Genomic DNA, 17892 nt, shown 5'->3' on the forward strand with positions numbered 1-17892 from the left:
GGCACGTACATACGTATGCAGTGAAGTAAGCACATGCTGTTACGGGCTTGAAAAAATAATAAAACCAGGAAGCATATCCTGTTCGCATTCCCAGCAGTATCTTCTGGTAGCAGTAGACATAATGAAATGGTGATGTAGAGCAGTAGATAGGATAAACGGTACGTGACGGTGACCGTGCAAGAAAGGGATCGGCGAACAAAGAGTGATGGTGGTGTGAAGGTGATGATGCATACGACCAAGCAACTTTGTCACTACTCGCTGATGCAAATCGTTGTATTTTCCTGGTCCCGTGTGTTTTGTATACACATCCGTGTGCGGGTGGCTGCTTGTCTAGAACAAGACGATTACATCGCGGCGTGACAGGATTGCTACTTCCTTCCTTTATTGGCCTTGCTCTACCAGTGGTTGTCGGAGAGTTGGGATTGCGTTTCAGCTTGTAGTCCAGGAGTGCTGCTAAGAGCGACCGTTTTCATCCGCCGTGATCGGAAATGCGTTTGGCATCTCCTCCAACGGGACGACACAAAGTGATCGGGTCGTCCGCAGAGACGCAAATCTGGTCCAAATATGCGTCTCGGATGCGTTTCCGCGGACGTCCGGAAAGTGTCCGCTCGTGTCTAGCGGACGTTTCGTCGGGCCCGCCTTGCAGCAACTCTGTGTCGATGCGTCTTCTCAAACGAGCCAGTGACTGCGCCGCTGCGTCGCTTCGGCAGCCTGTGCCACGTTAATAGCGATGCCTCGACTGCCGAGCGGCCGCAGCCCACCTCCGCCAACCGCGTTAATGGCGACGCCACGCGTCCCGCGGCCACCGCATGCATCCCGCCTATATAAAGGGGGCGCACGTTCTTCTTCCTCATCCGCTCCTCCAAAGAAACCCTAGCCGCCACAAAGCTCGACCGTTGCCGCCTAGCTGTTCCTGCGACGCATCCAGGCCCGCGGGGAAGTCCATGGCCGGTCCTGGTGGTCGGCGAGGCGGTCGAGGCCACGGCCCTGGGCGCCCCCGGGGCCGGGGAAGGGGCCGCCGTGGTGGAGCAGCAACGGCCACACGCTCGCCGTCGCCTGCGCCCTCCTCGTCTTCGCAAGATGACTGCTGCTTCGAGTTCCTCCTCCGCATCGACGACGACCCACTCGGCATCAAGCGGCTCCCGGACAAGTTTGCCGAGTTCGGCGATGGCGTCGAGCCGGCGCATTTGCAGCTACGGGAGGCCAGCTGCAACTTCTGCCGCTGGCCCGTGGAGGTCCTGTTCGACGGGCAGGGCAAGATGTACCTGCACACGGGGTGGGACAAGTTCGCCCGTGACCTCGCGCTCGAGCCCGGCTTCCAGCTCACCTTCCTCTAAGAGGGGGACAGCGAGATGATCGTCATGGTGTTCGACGACACAGCTATTGGAGATATGCCCAAGAGGCAATAATAAAAGTGGTTATTATATATCTTTGTGTTTATGATAAATGTTTATATACCATGCTATAATTTTATTAACCGAAACATTGATACATGTGTGTTATGTAAACAACAATGAGTCCCTAGTAAGCCTCTTAACTAGCTTGTTGATTAATAGATGATCATAGTTTCATGATCATGAACATTGGATGTTATTAATAACAAGGTTATGTCGTTATATGAATGATGTAATGGACACACCCAATTAAGCGTAGCATAAGATCACGTCATTAAGTTATTTGCTATAAGCTTTCGATACATAGTTACCTAGTCCTTTCGACCATGAGATCATGTAAATCACTTATACCGGAAAGGTACTTTGATTACATCAAACACCACTGCGTAAATGGGTGGTTATAAAGGTGGGATTAAGTATCCGGAAAGTATGAGTTGAGGCATATGGATCAACAGTGCGATTTGTCCATCCCGATGACGGATAGATATACTCTGGGCCCTCTCGGTGGAATGTCGTCTAATAGCTTGCAAGCATATGAATGGTTCATAAGAGACCACATACCACGGTACGAGTAAAGAGTACTTGTCAGGAGACGAGGTTGAACAAGGTATAGAGATACCGATGATCAAACCTCGGACAAGTAAAATATCGCGTGACAAAGGGAATCGGTATCGTATGTGAATGGTTCATTCGATCACTAAGTCATTGTTGAATATGTGGGAGCCATTATGGATCTCCAGATCCCGCTATTGGTTATTGGTCGGAGAGAGGTCTCAACCATATCTACATAGTTCGCGAACCGTAGGGTGACACACTTAAGGTTTGATGTCATATTAGTAGATATTGAATATATGGAATGGAGTTCGAAGTTTTGTTCGGAGTCTCGGATGGGATCCAGGACATCACGAGGAGTTCCGGAATGGTCCGGAGAATAAGATTCATATATAGGAAGTCATTTTATAAGTTTGAAAATGATCCGGTGCATTTATGGAAGGTTCTAGAAGGTTCTAGAAAAGTCCGGAAGAAATCACTATGGAAGGCGGAGTCCCGGAGGGACTCCACCTAGCATGGCCGGCCAACCCTAGGGGGTGGAGTCCCAGGTGGACTCCACCAAGGGTGGCCGGCCACCCCCCTCATGGAAGGGTGGGAGTCCCACCTCAAGTGGGTACCCCACCTTGGGTAGGTTTCCCTACACATGGAAGGTTTTGGGTTGGGGTCTTATTCGAAGACTTGTAGATCAACTCTTGGGGATTCCACCTATATAATGATGGACAAGGGGAGGGGGCCGGACACCTCAAGCCATAGCTTGGCCGCACCCCCTAAGTGGCCGGCCACCCCTCTCCCAAACCCTAGCCGCCCCACCTCCTCCACCTCTCCCGCAAACGTTTAGCGAAGCTCCGCCGGAGATCTCCATCGACACCGCCACCACGCCGTCGTGCTGCCGGGATTCAAGGAGGAGCTACTACTTCTGCTGCCCGCTGGAACGGGGAGAAGGACGTCGTCTTCATCAACACCGAACGTGTGACCGAGTACGGAGGTGCTGCCCGATTGTGGCACCGTCAAGATCTTCTACGCGCTTTTGAAAGCGGCAAGTGATCGTCTACTGCAACAACGAGAGCCTCCTCTCGTAGGCTTTGGAAATCTTCAAGGGTTAGTCTCGTTCATCCCCTCGTTGCTCCCGTCTTCTAGATTGCATCTTGGCTTGGATTGCGTTCTCGCGGTAGGAAAATCTTTGTTTTCTATGCTACGAATCCCTACAACAGCCTGCCACAGGCACTACCACACCGGCGAATGCGCCTCGGACACCGATAGTTAGAACTTAGAGTGTTCTTTCTTTGCAGCGAATCTGGCTACGGGCCAGACGAAGCCAGTAGTGGAGGTCTCTGTGTGTTCTTCCTCGGTAGAACCAACAAGGGCACCATCTCCTCCCGCTGCATTTTCCAGTTTGGGTGATTGGGTGTGCCCTCGAATGTTCTTTCTTGGCAACAAACATACGGAAATCAACACAACTGGCTTCTATTTGAAATAATAATATTTGTGTCGACCATGGTTCAAACTATGTGTTAGTTTGTGTAAACCATGTTCCAAACTATGTGTTAGTTTGTGTAAAATCATGTTTCAGAATGTAATATTTGAAACTATGTTTAAATGGAGAAGAGGAAAAAAAATGCATCGCCCTGCTGGAGCTGCCCCCAGACGCAAACGGACGCTCGGACAAAAACGATCATTTTAGCGTCCACAGCGCGACGTAAACGGACGCTCGCGGATATTAAAATACGTCGCACCGCTGGAGATGCCCTAATTCTAATCTTGGAAAACTGGTGATATGAACGGAATGGTGGTACTCACTGGTCAGAAGGTACGGTTCAATGCTAGGAAGGGTCGTAAAAGCAAATGACAGATGTTAGGGCTAACATGTTTCAAAATTTCAAACTTACTCGAAAATCACATCTGGACATTTTATGTTCGTGCACAAAGTATTGGGAAAAAACTCATTCTATGTGGCAGTGTAAAAAGCTTATTTTTGATGCTTGACTATGACTATTAACAAACTTTTTTTATCTTTTAACTAGACAATAAAAAATATTTTTTCCTCGAAACTTTGTGTGCGACCTTGACATGGAATGTCCGCATGTACATGAGCGATTTTCTTTTGAGAATTTTTTATGTTTTAAAGTATATTTTTAGATTATTATTTTGTTAAAAAAATTTTATGTGTTTTTCATGGCAGATAGATTAAGCCAAATTAAACACCACCTCCTCAAAGGTTCCATTTGCTATACTCACGGGATGTGTTCACACAATGTGGAGTAGGCTGCGTGCAACCAAGAATTATCCGAGAACCTAGGGGAGGACGTGGAATCGTGGACCCTTTGTGGTCGGTCCCACCTGGCTCCGATGTCGCGGCGCGGCACTGATTCCTGAAAGGTACCACACAGGAATCGGGCTACTGGATAGGAGAGGAGGGAGGAGAATGATCAGACGGTGGAGCCCGGTCAGAAAATGTCGAAAAGGGCCCTACGAGTACGAGCCCTACCTCCATCTACTCTGGCGACACCGTCGTAGTCACAGCTGCACGCCTCCGTGGGAACCGGCGGGTCGGGGTCAGGATGCAGACGGACGCATCCACAGAGTCCGTTGCGTGCATTGACTGAGCCACGAAAGCGAATTTATCTGTCCGTGGAGTCCGTGGAAGTACGTTCGGCTGTCTGCGGTGTCCGCTGGACAATACGGACACGTTGCTACACTAGCTAGATCAGGTATACACTAGCTAGCTTAGCTGTAGCTCTGCACGCTAGCTACAGTGATCAACAGCTTGCAGTACATACACTTGTATATACACAAAATGATTCACATAAATTATACTTCAGTTGGCACAAACTATAAAAAATAAAATAAACTCTTCCCAATATTTCCATTTTGTTGCACTTCACTCATATCAAATACAAACTAGTACTCACAGAGAAATAGCACAACCAAATGACAGGCTCAGATCTTGACATAAGTCAGATGACACTCTTCAATATGACTCACGTCAGCCATTGAGTATGTGCCTGAATTACCATTCAGTATCAGCCATTCAAAGTTAGATAGACAATAGCTAAATATAGAAAGTTGTTCTGTTCCGTGGCTGTATTGCAGCGTCGATGTTGTTCTGAATAGCTGAGTAACAGAGTAATCGCTACAGTAATCATCAACTTCCTTGAGCATTCAGATTCATCCTTGATCAGCTACAAAATATAATTTGGTAAATGAGTAGAGAGCAATATCAATTGGACAGACTTATCATGCACAGGTCCTCAACCAAGAAATCTCACTAAATGTAGTACTAGTAAATGCACAGGTCCTCCAAAATTAATAGTTTTCATAATATCTCACTAAATATGGTACTTGCAAAGGAAGCACTCACGTGAGATCGAGGGAGACAGTGAGCTACTCGACGCCGGGGAGGAGAGCGGCGACGAGGAGGGCACAAAGGAGCGCAAGCGAGTGCGGCCTTCTTTGTGGCACTTGCTTGCTTGGTGGAACTCCTGTTAGGTAGTTTGATGTAGGTGAGACAAAGACAAACATTAATTGGTTTGATGCTAATCTTGGAGAACTCCTGTCCAACTTACCAAGTATACTTCCTCCTCAGCATCTTTATTAGTTGGTTTAGTGTCTACAAGATTGAAAGATCATCAAGTCAGATACAAAATTGAAATTTTTATTATACTATTTAACGGTAGAATAACTTACCATTAGCATTTAGCCAATCTTGGAGGCATAACAGCCCCTCAACCGTGTCGCTCTTTAGCCTGGTCCTGTGATCACTAATGATTCTCCCGCCGGCACTAAAAGAAGACTCTGATGCAACGGTCGATGCTTGAATGGCTAGGACATCACGAGCAATGCAAGATAGGACTGGGTAATTTATACTGTGCATTTCCCACCATTCCAAAATGTCAAAATCTTTTTTCGGGGGGTGAAGATCTCCGGTCAGGTATGTATCGAGCTCACTGGTTGCTTGTTTCTTCTTCACTTTTAAATGGGCTTCCCAATCAGCTAATGGATTGTCAACTGCCGCAACCTCATCAACATGAAATTCTCTTCCTGAGTGATCAGCAAAAGATTCCCCCATCTTATTGTAGTACTCTTCAAAGAGACTATTGAGAACCATTTCCACCTTTTCTAGGTGTTCTCCTGCTTTATCTCCAAATGCTTGCTTGATGCGAAATTCAATGAGTTCTAACTTGTATCTTGGATCGAGGATCACAGGTATGCAGTTAGCCAAGTATGACTCAGTCCAGTACTTGTCAAACTTTTTTTGCATCTTGCTCACCATGGATGCAATCACTTTGTTTTTACTCATTGCATGTTTTTTCAACAACATTTTAACGCTCCATATTTCATGAAAGTAACGGTTGGCCGTTGGATAGCTAGAACCTGAAACAACTTTTGTAGCTTCGAAGAAGACCTTCAATAGTGAGCAGATCTCTTTAGCCATTTTCCAATCTTCAGCTGAAGGAGCATACTTAACTTGGCGATCTTGGTTCACCAACTCGTCAAATGCCTCCATGTAAGGCAGAGATGACTCGATCATAAGGTATGTCGAGTTCCATCGTGTGGCAACATCAATAGAGGGTTCCTTCTCACATATGATGCCCAACTGCTTAACTATGTCATCAAACAGCTGCTCTCGAGTTTGTGAACTCCTCACATAGTTGACACTAGCTCTGATCTTATCGATGGGACCTTTCATTACAAACAGACCATCTTGCACGATAAGATTGAGCACATGAGCAGCACATCGGATGTGAAGAAGTTCACCTCCACAAGCCAACATTTGTTTCTTCGTCAAATTTTCTTTCAGATACTCCATCATCTTGCCGTTGACTGATGCATTGTCTAGTGTAATGCTGCAGATTTTATCTTCAATATTCCAATACTGCAAACTCTTTAACTTGACATTGTACATCCGAAAACCACTATGTGGCGTTTCCATCATACAAAATCTAAGTATTCTTTTCTGCATCTTCCATGTCTTGTCAATGAAATGACAAGTCACACATAAATATCCTAGCCTCTGGTTGGAGGTCCACATGTCCGCAGTTAGTGAGACTCGAGCACCACAATTCTTCAACATTTCCCGTAACATTGATCTTTGCTCTTTGTACGACTCCATGCAATCATCTTTTACAGTTGTTCTTGAAACCATGGTGAACATAGGATTCAAGCTCTTCACAAACTTTACAAAGCCACTATATTCTACAATCGAGAATGGTAACCCATGCTGAACTATCATGTTTGCAAGGTGCTTCCTGGACTCTTCTTGACTGTAGTGCCAATCATCCAAGGCAAGGCATTTTGGTGATGATGAAGAAGCACGCATTTTTGCCACCATCTCATGCATGCTACTCCTCACAAGACAATTCTTTAGATGCCTACGAATATGGTTAGTCCCTGAACTCTGAGAGGCAAGAAACACTTCGTTGCAATGCTTGCAGCGACCTTGAGAAACTTTTCCATGTTCATATATAGGGCTGAAATCTTTCCAAATCTGTGATTTCAGCTTCCTTGGTCGACGCCTCCGTTGAAGATGTGGAGACGGGAAATGCACAGTAACATTTGCTTGAGGGGATACTCCCTTCCTTGATGATGCCACTCTCGCAAACATGCCTATGGATGATCTTAGCAATGCTGCCTGAGGTGATGTCACCGGCTGTGGTTTTCTCTTCAAACGCTTCCTCTTCACATCCCTCTTTGGTTCATGTTCAATAGCGACATAAGCATCCTCATCTTTAAGAATGGGCTGTCCAACATCAACAATGTGGCAAGGGAACTCAAAAACTGCTCCTGGATAGACTGTTTCTTCTTCCTTGAGGTACTTCAGGTCAAGTTTCTTTTCCTCGATGTCAAAGAGGTAAAGGCGCTTCACATTGCCTCGCATGATGAGAAAGCCCTTGTGCAGACTATTCTTTGTGAGCACCGTGCAGAAGGTGGCATGCCGAGATAAAGATGTACTACCGGAATACGACGTGAAGTTGTACATTGCTGTCGTATCGCGTCGCACGGAGCACGCTGTATAGTGCCGTGTACGAATTGCGTTGCACCTGCTTCCGGCCGCTTGCGCTTGGTGGTCTAGTTTTTAATCAAGGACATGTCTAGGGAGCAAACGGTGGCTCGTTTGTCTAACCTGGCCCTCACCCGGAAAAGGAAAGTTTCGCTTGTGTCACAGCTATTTACGAAAAGTACCTATTACCAGCACAAGGTGACCACGCACCGGTCCCCAATTGCTCGCACCAAACAATAACGGGTCTCCTCGTGACACCTACTCGTTTGCATGTGTAAAAGCAATTTCACACAACGTGTGTTCACGATGATTTATACTGCTCTTTTTCAGCAAAAAAAAAAAACAAGCAGCTCACAAAAATGATACTCCCTCCGTCCATAAATAGATGCCAACGATTTATTTAAATTCGGGTGTATCTATACACTAAATCGTGTCTAGATACATTCAAATTTAGATAAACTTTTGGCATCAATTTATGGACACATCATCAGTTTGTACATTGCGTGTCCATGTTGAAAATATTAACGACACATGAAATTTTTGATATCTTAACATTCGACCTAGCCATAGAAACCTACAACTTTATATGACTTATTGACACAACAACGGTAGTTGGAAAAAAGGCCAAGAATGAAGAAAACAAAGCTCGACTAGTTGAGATCTTCCAAAAACTGGTTGTTGATTGCTTCAAGCTGGTCAAGCACCCACCTTGCTCCTATCCAGATTCTTGCCGAACCAAAAAGCAACAAGCAATTATTATGTTGCATTATCATCTAGATAACTAATGTACTTCCTTCCGTTATTCTCCATTTTTCATTGAAATGATCCAGGAATCTGGCTAGGAAAAACAGAGAACCACCAGTGTATACCAAGATAATTGAAAGTTGCGATGTTGTCCAAGCAAAAGTCTAGCTAGGAGGCAACTTATCACTGAAAGTTAGGCACAATTATAAGATTGTTGGGCAGCGTACATCTGGCTGCATAACAAGTTATACATAACCTACCCAATGTTACATAACTTAGCATCGAAGTTTAGGCAGCTTAGAAAAATTGTATGAGGAAGCAATTTAGCACAAGTGTGAACTAACAAAGTATTGTATATTGGCATATCAAAAATTAGAAGAAAGGGAACACTACGGTGAACCGATAAGAAAGCAACTTAGCATACGTGTGAATCAACAAAGTATTGTATGCGGCAAATTAGAAGAAAGATAATACTTGCATGAACTGATAATAATGCAACTTAGCGCAAGTCTGAACCAACAAGGTATTTTATGCCACAACTTAGAAGAAATAGAACAGTTGGATGAACCGATAATAAAACAACTTAGAACAAGTGTGAACTAACAAACTATTGCATGCCACAACTTAGAAAAACACAAGGCTGAACCGATAATAAAGCAACTTAGCGCCGGTGTGAACCGGACAAAAGTACTATATTCTGCAACTTAGAAGAAAGAGAACACTTGGATGAACCGATAATAAAGAAACTTAGCACATGTGTGAACCAACAAGGTATTGTATGCCACAACTTAGAAGAAATAAAACTCTTGGACAAACCAATAATAAAACAACTTAGCACAAGTCTGAACTAACAAAATACTCTATGCCGCAACTTATAAGAAAGAGAACACTTAGATGAGGCGATAATAAAGCAACTTAGCACAAGCATAACCAACAAAGTACTTCATTCCACAACTTAGAAGAAAGAGAACACATGGATGAACCGATAGTAAAGTAACTTAGCCAGGAGAACCAACAAAGTATTGTATTCCGCAACTTAGAAGAAATAGAACTCTTGGATGAACCAATAATAAAACAACTTAGTACGATTCTGAACTAACAAAGTATTATATGCCTCAACTTAACATAGCACTCAGTTGAACCGATAATAAAGCAACTTAGCACATGTGTGAACCAACAAAGTATTGTAAGCCACAACTTAGAAGAAAGAGAACACGCGGATGGGCCGATATTAAAGTAACTTAGCACATGTGTGAACAACAAAGTATTGTATTCCACAATTTAGAAAAAGAGAACACCTGGATGAACCCATAGTAAAGTAAGTTAGAACAAGTATAAACCAACAAAGTATTGCATGCCGCAACTTAGGAGGGAAAGAGCACTTGAATGAACCAATAATAAAGCAAGTTAGCACATGTGAGAACCAACAAAGTATTCTATGCCGCAACTTAGAAGAAAATAACACTTGGAGGAACTTATAGTAAAGTAACTTAACACAAGTCTAAACCAACAAAGTATTGTATGACGCAACTTAGGAGGGATAGACCACTGGGATGAACCGATAATAAATCAATTTAGCACATTTGTGAACCAACAAAGTATTGTATGCTGCAACTTAAGAGGGAGAGAGCACGTGGATGAACCGATAATAAAGCAACTTAGCACATGCGAGAACCAACAAAGTATTGAAAGCCGCAACTTAGAAGAAAATAACACTTGGAGAAACCCATAGTAAAGTAACTTAGAACAAGTGGAAACCAACAAAGTATTGTATAGCGCAACTTAGGAGGGAGAGAGCACTCAGATGAACCTATAATAAAGCAACTTAGCACATTTGTGAACCAACAAAAGTGTTGTATGCCGCAACTTAGAAGGAAGAGAACACTTGGATGAATGGATAGTAAAGCAACTTAGGTGTGTTCGGTTTCAGAACGAGAGGGAATGGAATGGAATGGTTCCATTCCGACGTCATGGGATGGTTCCGACCACGTGTTCGGTTCAGAAAAATTCGAGGAACGGAATGGTTCCATTTTCTGTTCGGTTCTAGAATCTCATAGCGGAACGGAACAGCCTAAATAAGATTCTTTTATCCAAATCAAAATCAATATAGGCTTAAACATATTTTTTTTGCAAACCAAAGTCAACCCAGACCAAATCAACACGAAATGGAGGAGCACGCCCGCTGGCCGCCGCCGCGTACTGGGACGCCGCCAGGCGTGATGGCCGCCGCCGGGTACTGGCACGCCGCCAGCGTCTTGAGACGCCGCCGAGCGTGCTGGCCGCCGCGGCATGCCCAGCCCCACGGGCTGGCCGCCGCCGCCGCGTGCTGGGCTGCCGCCGCGCGCCGGCCGTCGCTGGCCGTCGCTGGTCGTTCTTGTCGCTGCGCGTGCTTGCCGCTGCGTGCTGGGACGCCGCCGGGCGTGCTGGCCGCCGTCGCGTGTTGGCCGCCGCCCGTGCTGGGTCGTCGCCGGGCATGCTGGCCGCCGTCGGGTGCTGAGAGAAAGAGAGAGAGAGGCGCAGGAGAGAATCAGAGAGACAGAACCAGATTAGTGTGGGCTTTTCTCTTTTTTTTTTCACTCGTAGGCAGCCGTTCCTCGCAATCCGGCCGATTCGGCCGAACGAGGCCGTTCCGCATATTTGAGGAATATTCCCTTCCGGGGAACCACTTCGTTCCGTTCCTTTGCCGAACCGAACACGAGAACGGGCTCCAGGTGCGGAACGGTTCCGTCCCATTCCTCCAGATTCTGGAACCGAACACACCCTTAGCACATGTGAGAACCAACAAAGTATTCTATGCCGCAACTTAGAAGAAAATAACACTTGGAGGAACCGATAGTAAATTAACTTAGCACAAGTGTAAACCAACAAAGTATTGCATGCCGCAACTTATAAGGGAGAGAGCACTCAGATGAACCAATAATAAAGCAACTTAGCATATGTGTGAACCAATAAAGTATTGTATGCGGCAACTTAGAAGGAAGAGATCACTCGGATGAACCTATAGTAAAGCAACTTAACACATGTGCGTACCAACAAAGTATTGTATGTTGCAACTTAGAAGAAATATAACACTTGGATGAACCAATAATAAAGCAACTTAGCAACTGAATGAAACGGGATAAGCAACTTACACTAAAGTGGCTAATCAACTTAATAAAACGGGATAAGCAACTTAGGAGAAAGTGGGGAGCAACTTAAACTTAAGTGGCTAATCAATGAAAATGGGATAGAAAGAAAGAGAACAGTCGGATGAACCGAACTTAATTCATTTAAGTACACCATATTGACAATACAACTTAATTAACCTAAATTAGCCAACTTATGCATGTTGCTCAAAAAAAAAACAAATCCAACTAAACTATAAAAAACAACTTAAGCATGTTGGTGGAACCAACTTAATTCATTCCGGTAGCCAACTTAGGCATGTCCAATCACCGCTCGAAGAAAATTTCGTCTGATGGTGGATGAACAAAGGACGTACAGAGCTACTGAGAACCTTTTTCATCCAGGATACAGCTTCGCCACTGGATACAAGATCTCTATTCCCACAAAGGTATAACTACCAAACCTAATCCAAGATACTGAAGCTCCATCGTACATGACAATCATTTTTCCTACACTAATCCTATGTCACCACGGTAGCGAATCCTAAAATTTGAAGATTCAGCCAGAGGAAAGTGTAGTTACCAGAGCAGGACGATGGGCGCACCGCGCTGCTGGCCCGCGGCAAGGGCCCAGTCCAGTTGGTCGTCGCTGTCGATGGGCTCCAGCTCCAACCACGCCGACCCTCCTCCTTCTCCTCACTCCCGACCCCCATCCCCGTCCTCCCCTCAGCGGCCGCGGCCGCCCGGTGAAGCCCCGTTGGTAGCGAGATCGAGGCTCCCCGAGCGGGCGTTCTGGAGAGGAAGGCGAGGCGAGGCGAGGCGGCGGAGGCCGTGGCCTGAGAAGGGCGCCGCGGCACGGCCACGCCGCCGCTTCCCCGCCGGCCGCTGCTGCGTAGGCGGAGGTGGTGGCCATCGAGACACCTTGGGTCTGACTCGGCGCGTCGTGGGAGCAGCGCCGGCAGCCAAGCAGGAGGATGAGATGTGCTAGGGGTTCGCAGGAGGATGCGACGACAGAGTGGCACCAGCACATGGCGGCGGCCGGGAGTAGCGGGCGGCGCGGCGAGCAACGGCGGCGGCGCGGCGGTATGATGTGAACGAGGGGAGGTCGCGTGTGTGCGATGAATGGGGAACGAAATGGGGAGAGAGAGTGGGGAGCAGTCGGCGACGTGGGTGTGCGGTAAAAACGACTCAGTCTGATCCTGGGATCCGACGGACGAGAATCGAGGGCTCGATGGAGCAAACCAGCCACCGTGCACTTTTTAGCAATTGGGTTTAATCAATCAATGCGTGCAAATCCTGTCGACACGCGACGTATGGGACACATGCCTCCATCACATGTTTGCGCTGGCTGCTCATGCATAATCGTGCTTCAAGTAGGAGCGTCTGTGCGTGACGCAACTGGACACGGTCGCTGGTCCACGGTGCTCATCCCTTGCCTTTTTCCCCGATAGTAAAGATTTGCCCAGCAAGATTGTTGGATAATGCATGCATGTGGCCATCTGCGTGCCTATCCATGGTGTGCACATGTCGTGCCACTAGGGCTGGAATTAAAACTCGAAACTCGCAAGCTAAATGAGTAACTCGCGACTTGGCTCGCCTCGACTCGAACTCGGTGTTTAACGAGCCGAGCCGAGTTTTAAATTTTGTCGTTAAATGAGTTCAAGCTAAACGAGCCGAGTTCATCGAACTCGTGAGTAGCTCATTTAGCTCGGTAGAAATGAATAGTAGGCTGTATAATCTGGCTAAATAAATTAATCTAGCCTGAAATGAGCAAGTAGTGTCGTGTCGGCCCAAGCCCACCATATTGGGCAAGTATATTTGTACTTTCTCAACATGGCGATCTTATGCTCAGGATATATTGATTATTGTAGTTTATATTGTTCTGATACCATAATCATAATGATTGTTGTGCATCATTCATGCCCGAATATTTAGGAACAATGCATTATACGTTTTACATATTTTATTTGAAAATTTTAAATGAGCTACTCGCGAGTTACTTGCGAGTTTTGCGAGTCGAGCCGAGTTTCATATTTGTACTCGATTGCTAAATGAGCCGAGTGGCATGTGAAGATATATTTGGCATCGCTGTTGCAGTATATTTGACTATCATTTCGGGTACCATCGGCCATTATATTAGCGCAGTGACCCAGAGAGCAGCCCTCGGGACATAATAATATGATCCATCCGCTGCAAAGTTGTCCTACGTTGGAAGGTTTCGAGCTGGATTTTAAGAAGAAACTTTTATCAACTTCATGCACCGTGCAGGCCGCCGTGTTGCCGTTGTTTTGGATGGTTTACTAAGAGCGTGTACAATTAGGTGACGTGAGCCTCCCTTAGAGATGACACATCTGGTTTCTGTTTAGTTGTAGCAGAGAGAATAAATAGAGAGAAAGTTGTCCTCCCTTAGTTAAAGGATCATCTCTTAGAAAATAATGTAAAGCTATCTTTCCATTGTACCACATGACTTTACTTAGCAGCATAATTTTCTACCAAAATTTAATCAATTATTATTAATTGATATGATAGGTATAAAAGATAGTAGTGCATTGTATGATTTATATATATTATCTTCTCTAAATAATGTGACAGGCTAAGTAAAGACATGCTATTTCTACTACCTCTTCCGTTTTAACGAATAAGGCACATGCGAATTTCAAGATAAACTTTAACCCAAAAATTTGTGCAACAAAATCTTGATTATATTATACTAATATTTGGATTCGTACTGAAAAACAATTTGTAAATTATAATAATGATAATCTTATCATAATAATTTTTATATATTTGAAGTAATTATTAGAAAAACACGACGAAAGAGGATGCTTTATTCATTGTAATGGAGCGATTATTGTGCATTCAGATAACTACACATATACTCGACAGTGTTGGATTGCCAGGTATGGTGATGTGCGACAGTAGACGCATGGGCGCAGCAGGGTGATGGTTCGGTCCCCTTGATCCACTCCGAACGCGCCCACGAATCGATCAGCGCTGCCGCTGCTGCATACACGATGCTGTCGGCGCGTACATGCATGTGTTGAGGCTGGCCTCGGCGACACACGCTGAACCAGCCCTCCGGCGACAAACGCCGGTGCCCTCTCTCTCTCTCTCACAGACGGAGGTAGAAGAAGCACAAGTATTTTTATCTGACCGGCGACGAACGCCCCCACGGGCGCACCAACACCCTAATCTTTTTCCTTCTCAGCTGGCTCAAAGCCAGTAGTTACAAGCACGCACATACATGAGGTTTTATAGCTAACTAGGGAGCACGAACTCCACGTTCTCCACTCTGCCGCTGCTGCGATCCGGCCGGCGCGCACGACGCGCACATACGCGTAGAACACGGCTGCTCTAACAACTCTAAACAGCCTGGGTCAATCAGCTCTAAACGCCCGTATTGCATGCTACTACAGAAACTACACGAGCAGAAACTCGCGCACACACGCGACGCACGCGACAAACATAAATCGCGGTTTATTTGCTAACAATCTCCCCCTAAACCGTGATCTCGTCGCGCGCCACGTCCTTGCTCCGAACAGCCGCGACAGCTTCCATCTTCTTCCTCAGCGGCACACGCCGGGCTCCGCCGTCGACACACGCTAGACTCCGCCACCGAGCTCCTCGGCGACACACGCCGAGCTCCTCCATGACGCCACGCCCTGCACGCCCCGGCTTGCGCACACGATCACGCACTGACGTGATCAGCGCGGCCGTCCTGCGCTCCGCTGGACGTGTTCTCTCTTCCGGTGATCCGCACGCCCTCGGCTCACGCACATGCCGCGCCCTGACGCAAGCAACATGGCCGCTCGAGCTGCCTCACCCGCCGCACAAACGGCTTCTCCTCAACGCCGCGCCACCGCAGCCTCTGCGCCACTACGCAGGTCCGCCGCGGCCGCCGCGCTCCCCGCACGCATGGCATGGCCATGCTCCACGAGCTCAGGCCATGAAGGCTCTGATACCAAATGTTGGGGCTGGCCTCGGCGACACACGCTAAACCAGCCCTCCGGCGACAAACGCCGGTGCCCTCTCTCTCTCTCTCTCTCCCTCTCTCCCTCTCTCCCTCTCTCAGACGGAGGTAGAAGAAGCACAAGTATTTTTATCTGGCCGGCGACGAACGCCCCCACGGGCGCACCAACACCCTAATCTTTTTCCTTCTCAGCTGGCTCAAAGCCACTAGTTACAAGCACGCACATACATGAGGTTTTATAGCTAACTAGGGAGCACGAACTCCACGTTCTCCACTCTGCCGCTGCGATCCGGCCGGCGCGCACGACGCGCACATACGCGTAGAACACGGCTGCTCTAACAACTCTAAACAGCCTGGCCTGGGTCAATCAGCTCTAAACGGCCCGTATTGCATGCTACTACAGAAACTACACGAGCAGAAACTCGCGCACACACACGAGAAACATAAATCGCGGTTTATTTGCTAACAGCATGGCGCTGGCGGCACTATGCTGCACTCCACGCTTTTTTAGCCGCTGCCTCTGGAGCCTGGTCTGCCTAATGAATTTCTAGGAAATCAAATTAGCCCCTGGGTCACTCAGGTGTGAGCGTTTTTTGGCCATTAGCCGATTTTGTATGGCTGACGTGTGGGTCCCTGTGCGCCCATGATAGCACTAGCATCCAGGCCTCTCGGGCCATCTGCCGCTCCTGCAGTGTGGGCCCGTTCATGGTGTCGGGAGTTGCTGCTCGGCCGATGCAACACTTTGTGAGGTATTTTCATGTTCTATAAAATGTGATATTATAATTGTTGGTAGGTTTGGCTACACATTTTGTCAAAATTGTAAAAAAATCAATTTGACTAGGAGCAAAATTTAGAAGCATGACTAGTTTGTTGCTGTGGAAACACTTTGTGAGCAAAATAGTAGGGGGTACTATGGTGTGTAGCCTTGAGGGATACTTTACCCTATGTTTGTTTTTGTCCATGTAGAAAGATCTTCAGGCTTTGCTGCTGGAGGCTATGCCCCATTAGAAAAATATCACATTTTTCATTACATTTTGAGCAATACACACATTATCAAGTCGAAAGAAATGGCTGTAAGAATATTTTCTGTGGCAAACCCTCATTTCACAAGCGCACCGCAATGAGCAGTGGAGGAGTTAGACAAGAACTGATGGCGGGCAGAAGTTAAAATCTTCCAGTTTGTTGGTGGGGGTGGTGGGGGGCAATGAGTCGCAACATTTGTTGGGTCGTGGAGGTCCATGGACCGAAACGAGAAACCAAAAAATCTGCGTCGGTTTTCTTATAAGCACACCAGCCCAAAACAAGTGTGTTTTGTGTAAGGATGTCAATTTTACCCATGGCCTCATCTAACCGTGGATAGCTTAACGTGCCCATCAAGTGGTAGGGCATGGGTATAGGACTATACCCACAAGTATACCCATATCTTACCTACTTATACATGTCATGTGGATTCGTAGGGCTCCATCCAATGCAGCCCAGCAGCCCAGCAACATAAGGGTTAGTCAAAGCCTCAAAGGAGTTGATAATGCAAGGCACAAGCAGCCGAAGCCAATGTTGCGGCCACTCGGGAAAAGAGGTTGAATTCATCCAAAGCCTTCTTATGAGCATGTGAAGGACCGACCCATGAGTGGCATCAGTATTGGAGACTTGGTAAAACCCCGTCTAACTTAAATATGTGACTATACCTTGCATATGTGGCTATATCTAGTGGCTTTTCATCTATATGTAGGTGCTACAAGCTGTGTATCACGTGAAGGAGCTATACGAGAACACACTATTCACTTGTACTTATAAAGGAAGATGATCAAATGTGACCCAAGTGAGAAACAAGCTATCATTCATATAAAATGGGTAAAGAAGGATAGAAGAAACGCGGCAATGAACCATCGGTCATCGCTCTTAAAGAGGGTGGCACAAACACGAGTGGTCATGTTATTCGACCAAGGGGGCACAAGGCCGCCAAGTAAGATCTAAAGCGTGATGGTTTATCACTTGCATTACATGAGACACTGAAGGGGTTGATTTCTGTGAAGGAGGAGGCAAATGCCAAGAGAGATGAGAGGAGACACTTGGAGAAAACATGACCAAATAGTAAGCTTTCTTGACCTCAGAAATAAAACCCTTGAGGTA

The 17892-nt window shown here is 46.5% G+C and overlaps 1 protein-coding gene across 1 annotated transcript; it reads right to left on the minus strand.

Annotated features, from left to right (window-relative positions):
- Nucleotides 1-4765: 4765 nt before the first annotated feature.
- On the minus strand, nucleotides 4766-7923 carry LOC127321091 (zinc finger BED domain-containing protein RICESLEEPER 2). Its single transcript, XM_051350128.2, has 4 exons — nucleotides 5631-7923; nucleotides 5510-5553; nucleotides 5305-5425; nucleotides 4766-5125 (listed from the first exon to the last, which is right to left on the minus strand). The coding sequence occupies exons 1-4, from the start codon at nucleotides 7921-7923 to the stop codon at nucleotides 5112-5114; spliced, it is 2472 nt and encodes an 823-aa protein (XP_051206088.1). The 3' UTR covers nucleotides 4766-5111.
- Nucleotides 7924-17892: the final 9969 nt, after the last annotated feature.

The sequence above is a fragment of the Lolium perenne genome, chromosome 2 (assembly GCF_019359855.2).
Source record: "Lolium perenne isolate Kyuss_39 chromosome 2, Kyuss_2.0, whole genome shotgun sequence".
Taxonomy (NCBI): domain Eukaryota; kingdom Viridiplantae; phylum Streptophyta; class Magnoliopsida; order Poales; family Poaceae; genus Lolium; species Lolium perenne.

Excerpts from the sequence above, each read along its gene's own strand:
- LOC127321091 (XM_051350128.2), bottom strand. The coding sequence starts at position 7,923 with ATGTACAACTTCACGTCGTATTCCGGTAGTACATCTTTATCTCGGCAT. Across the intron at positions 5,554-5,630 it reads AGATTGGCTAAATGCTAATG|ACACTAAACCAACTAATAAA; the intron begins GTAAGTTATTCT and ends TCAATCTTGTAG. Across the intron at positions 5,426-5,509 it reads CTGAGGAGGAAGTATACTTG|GAGTTCCACCAAGCAAGCAA; the intron begins GTAAGTTGGACA and ends ACTACCTAACAG.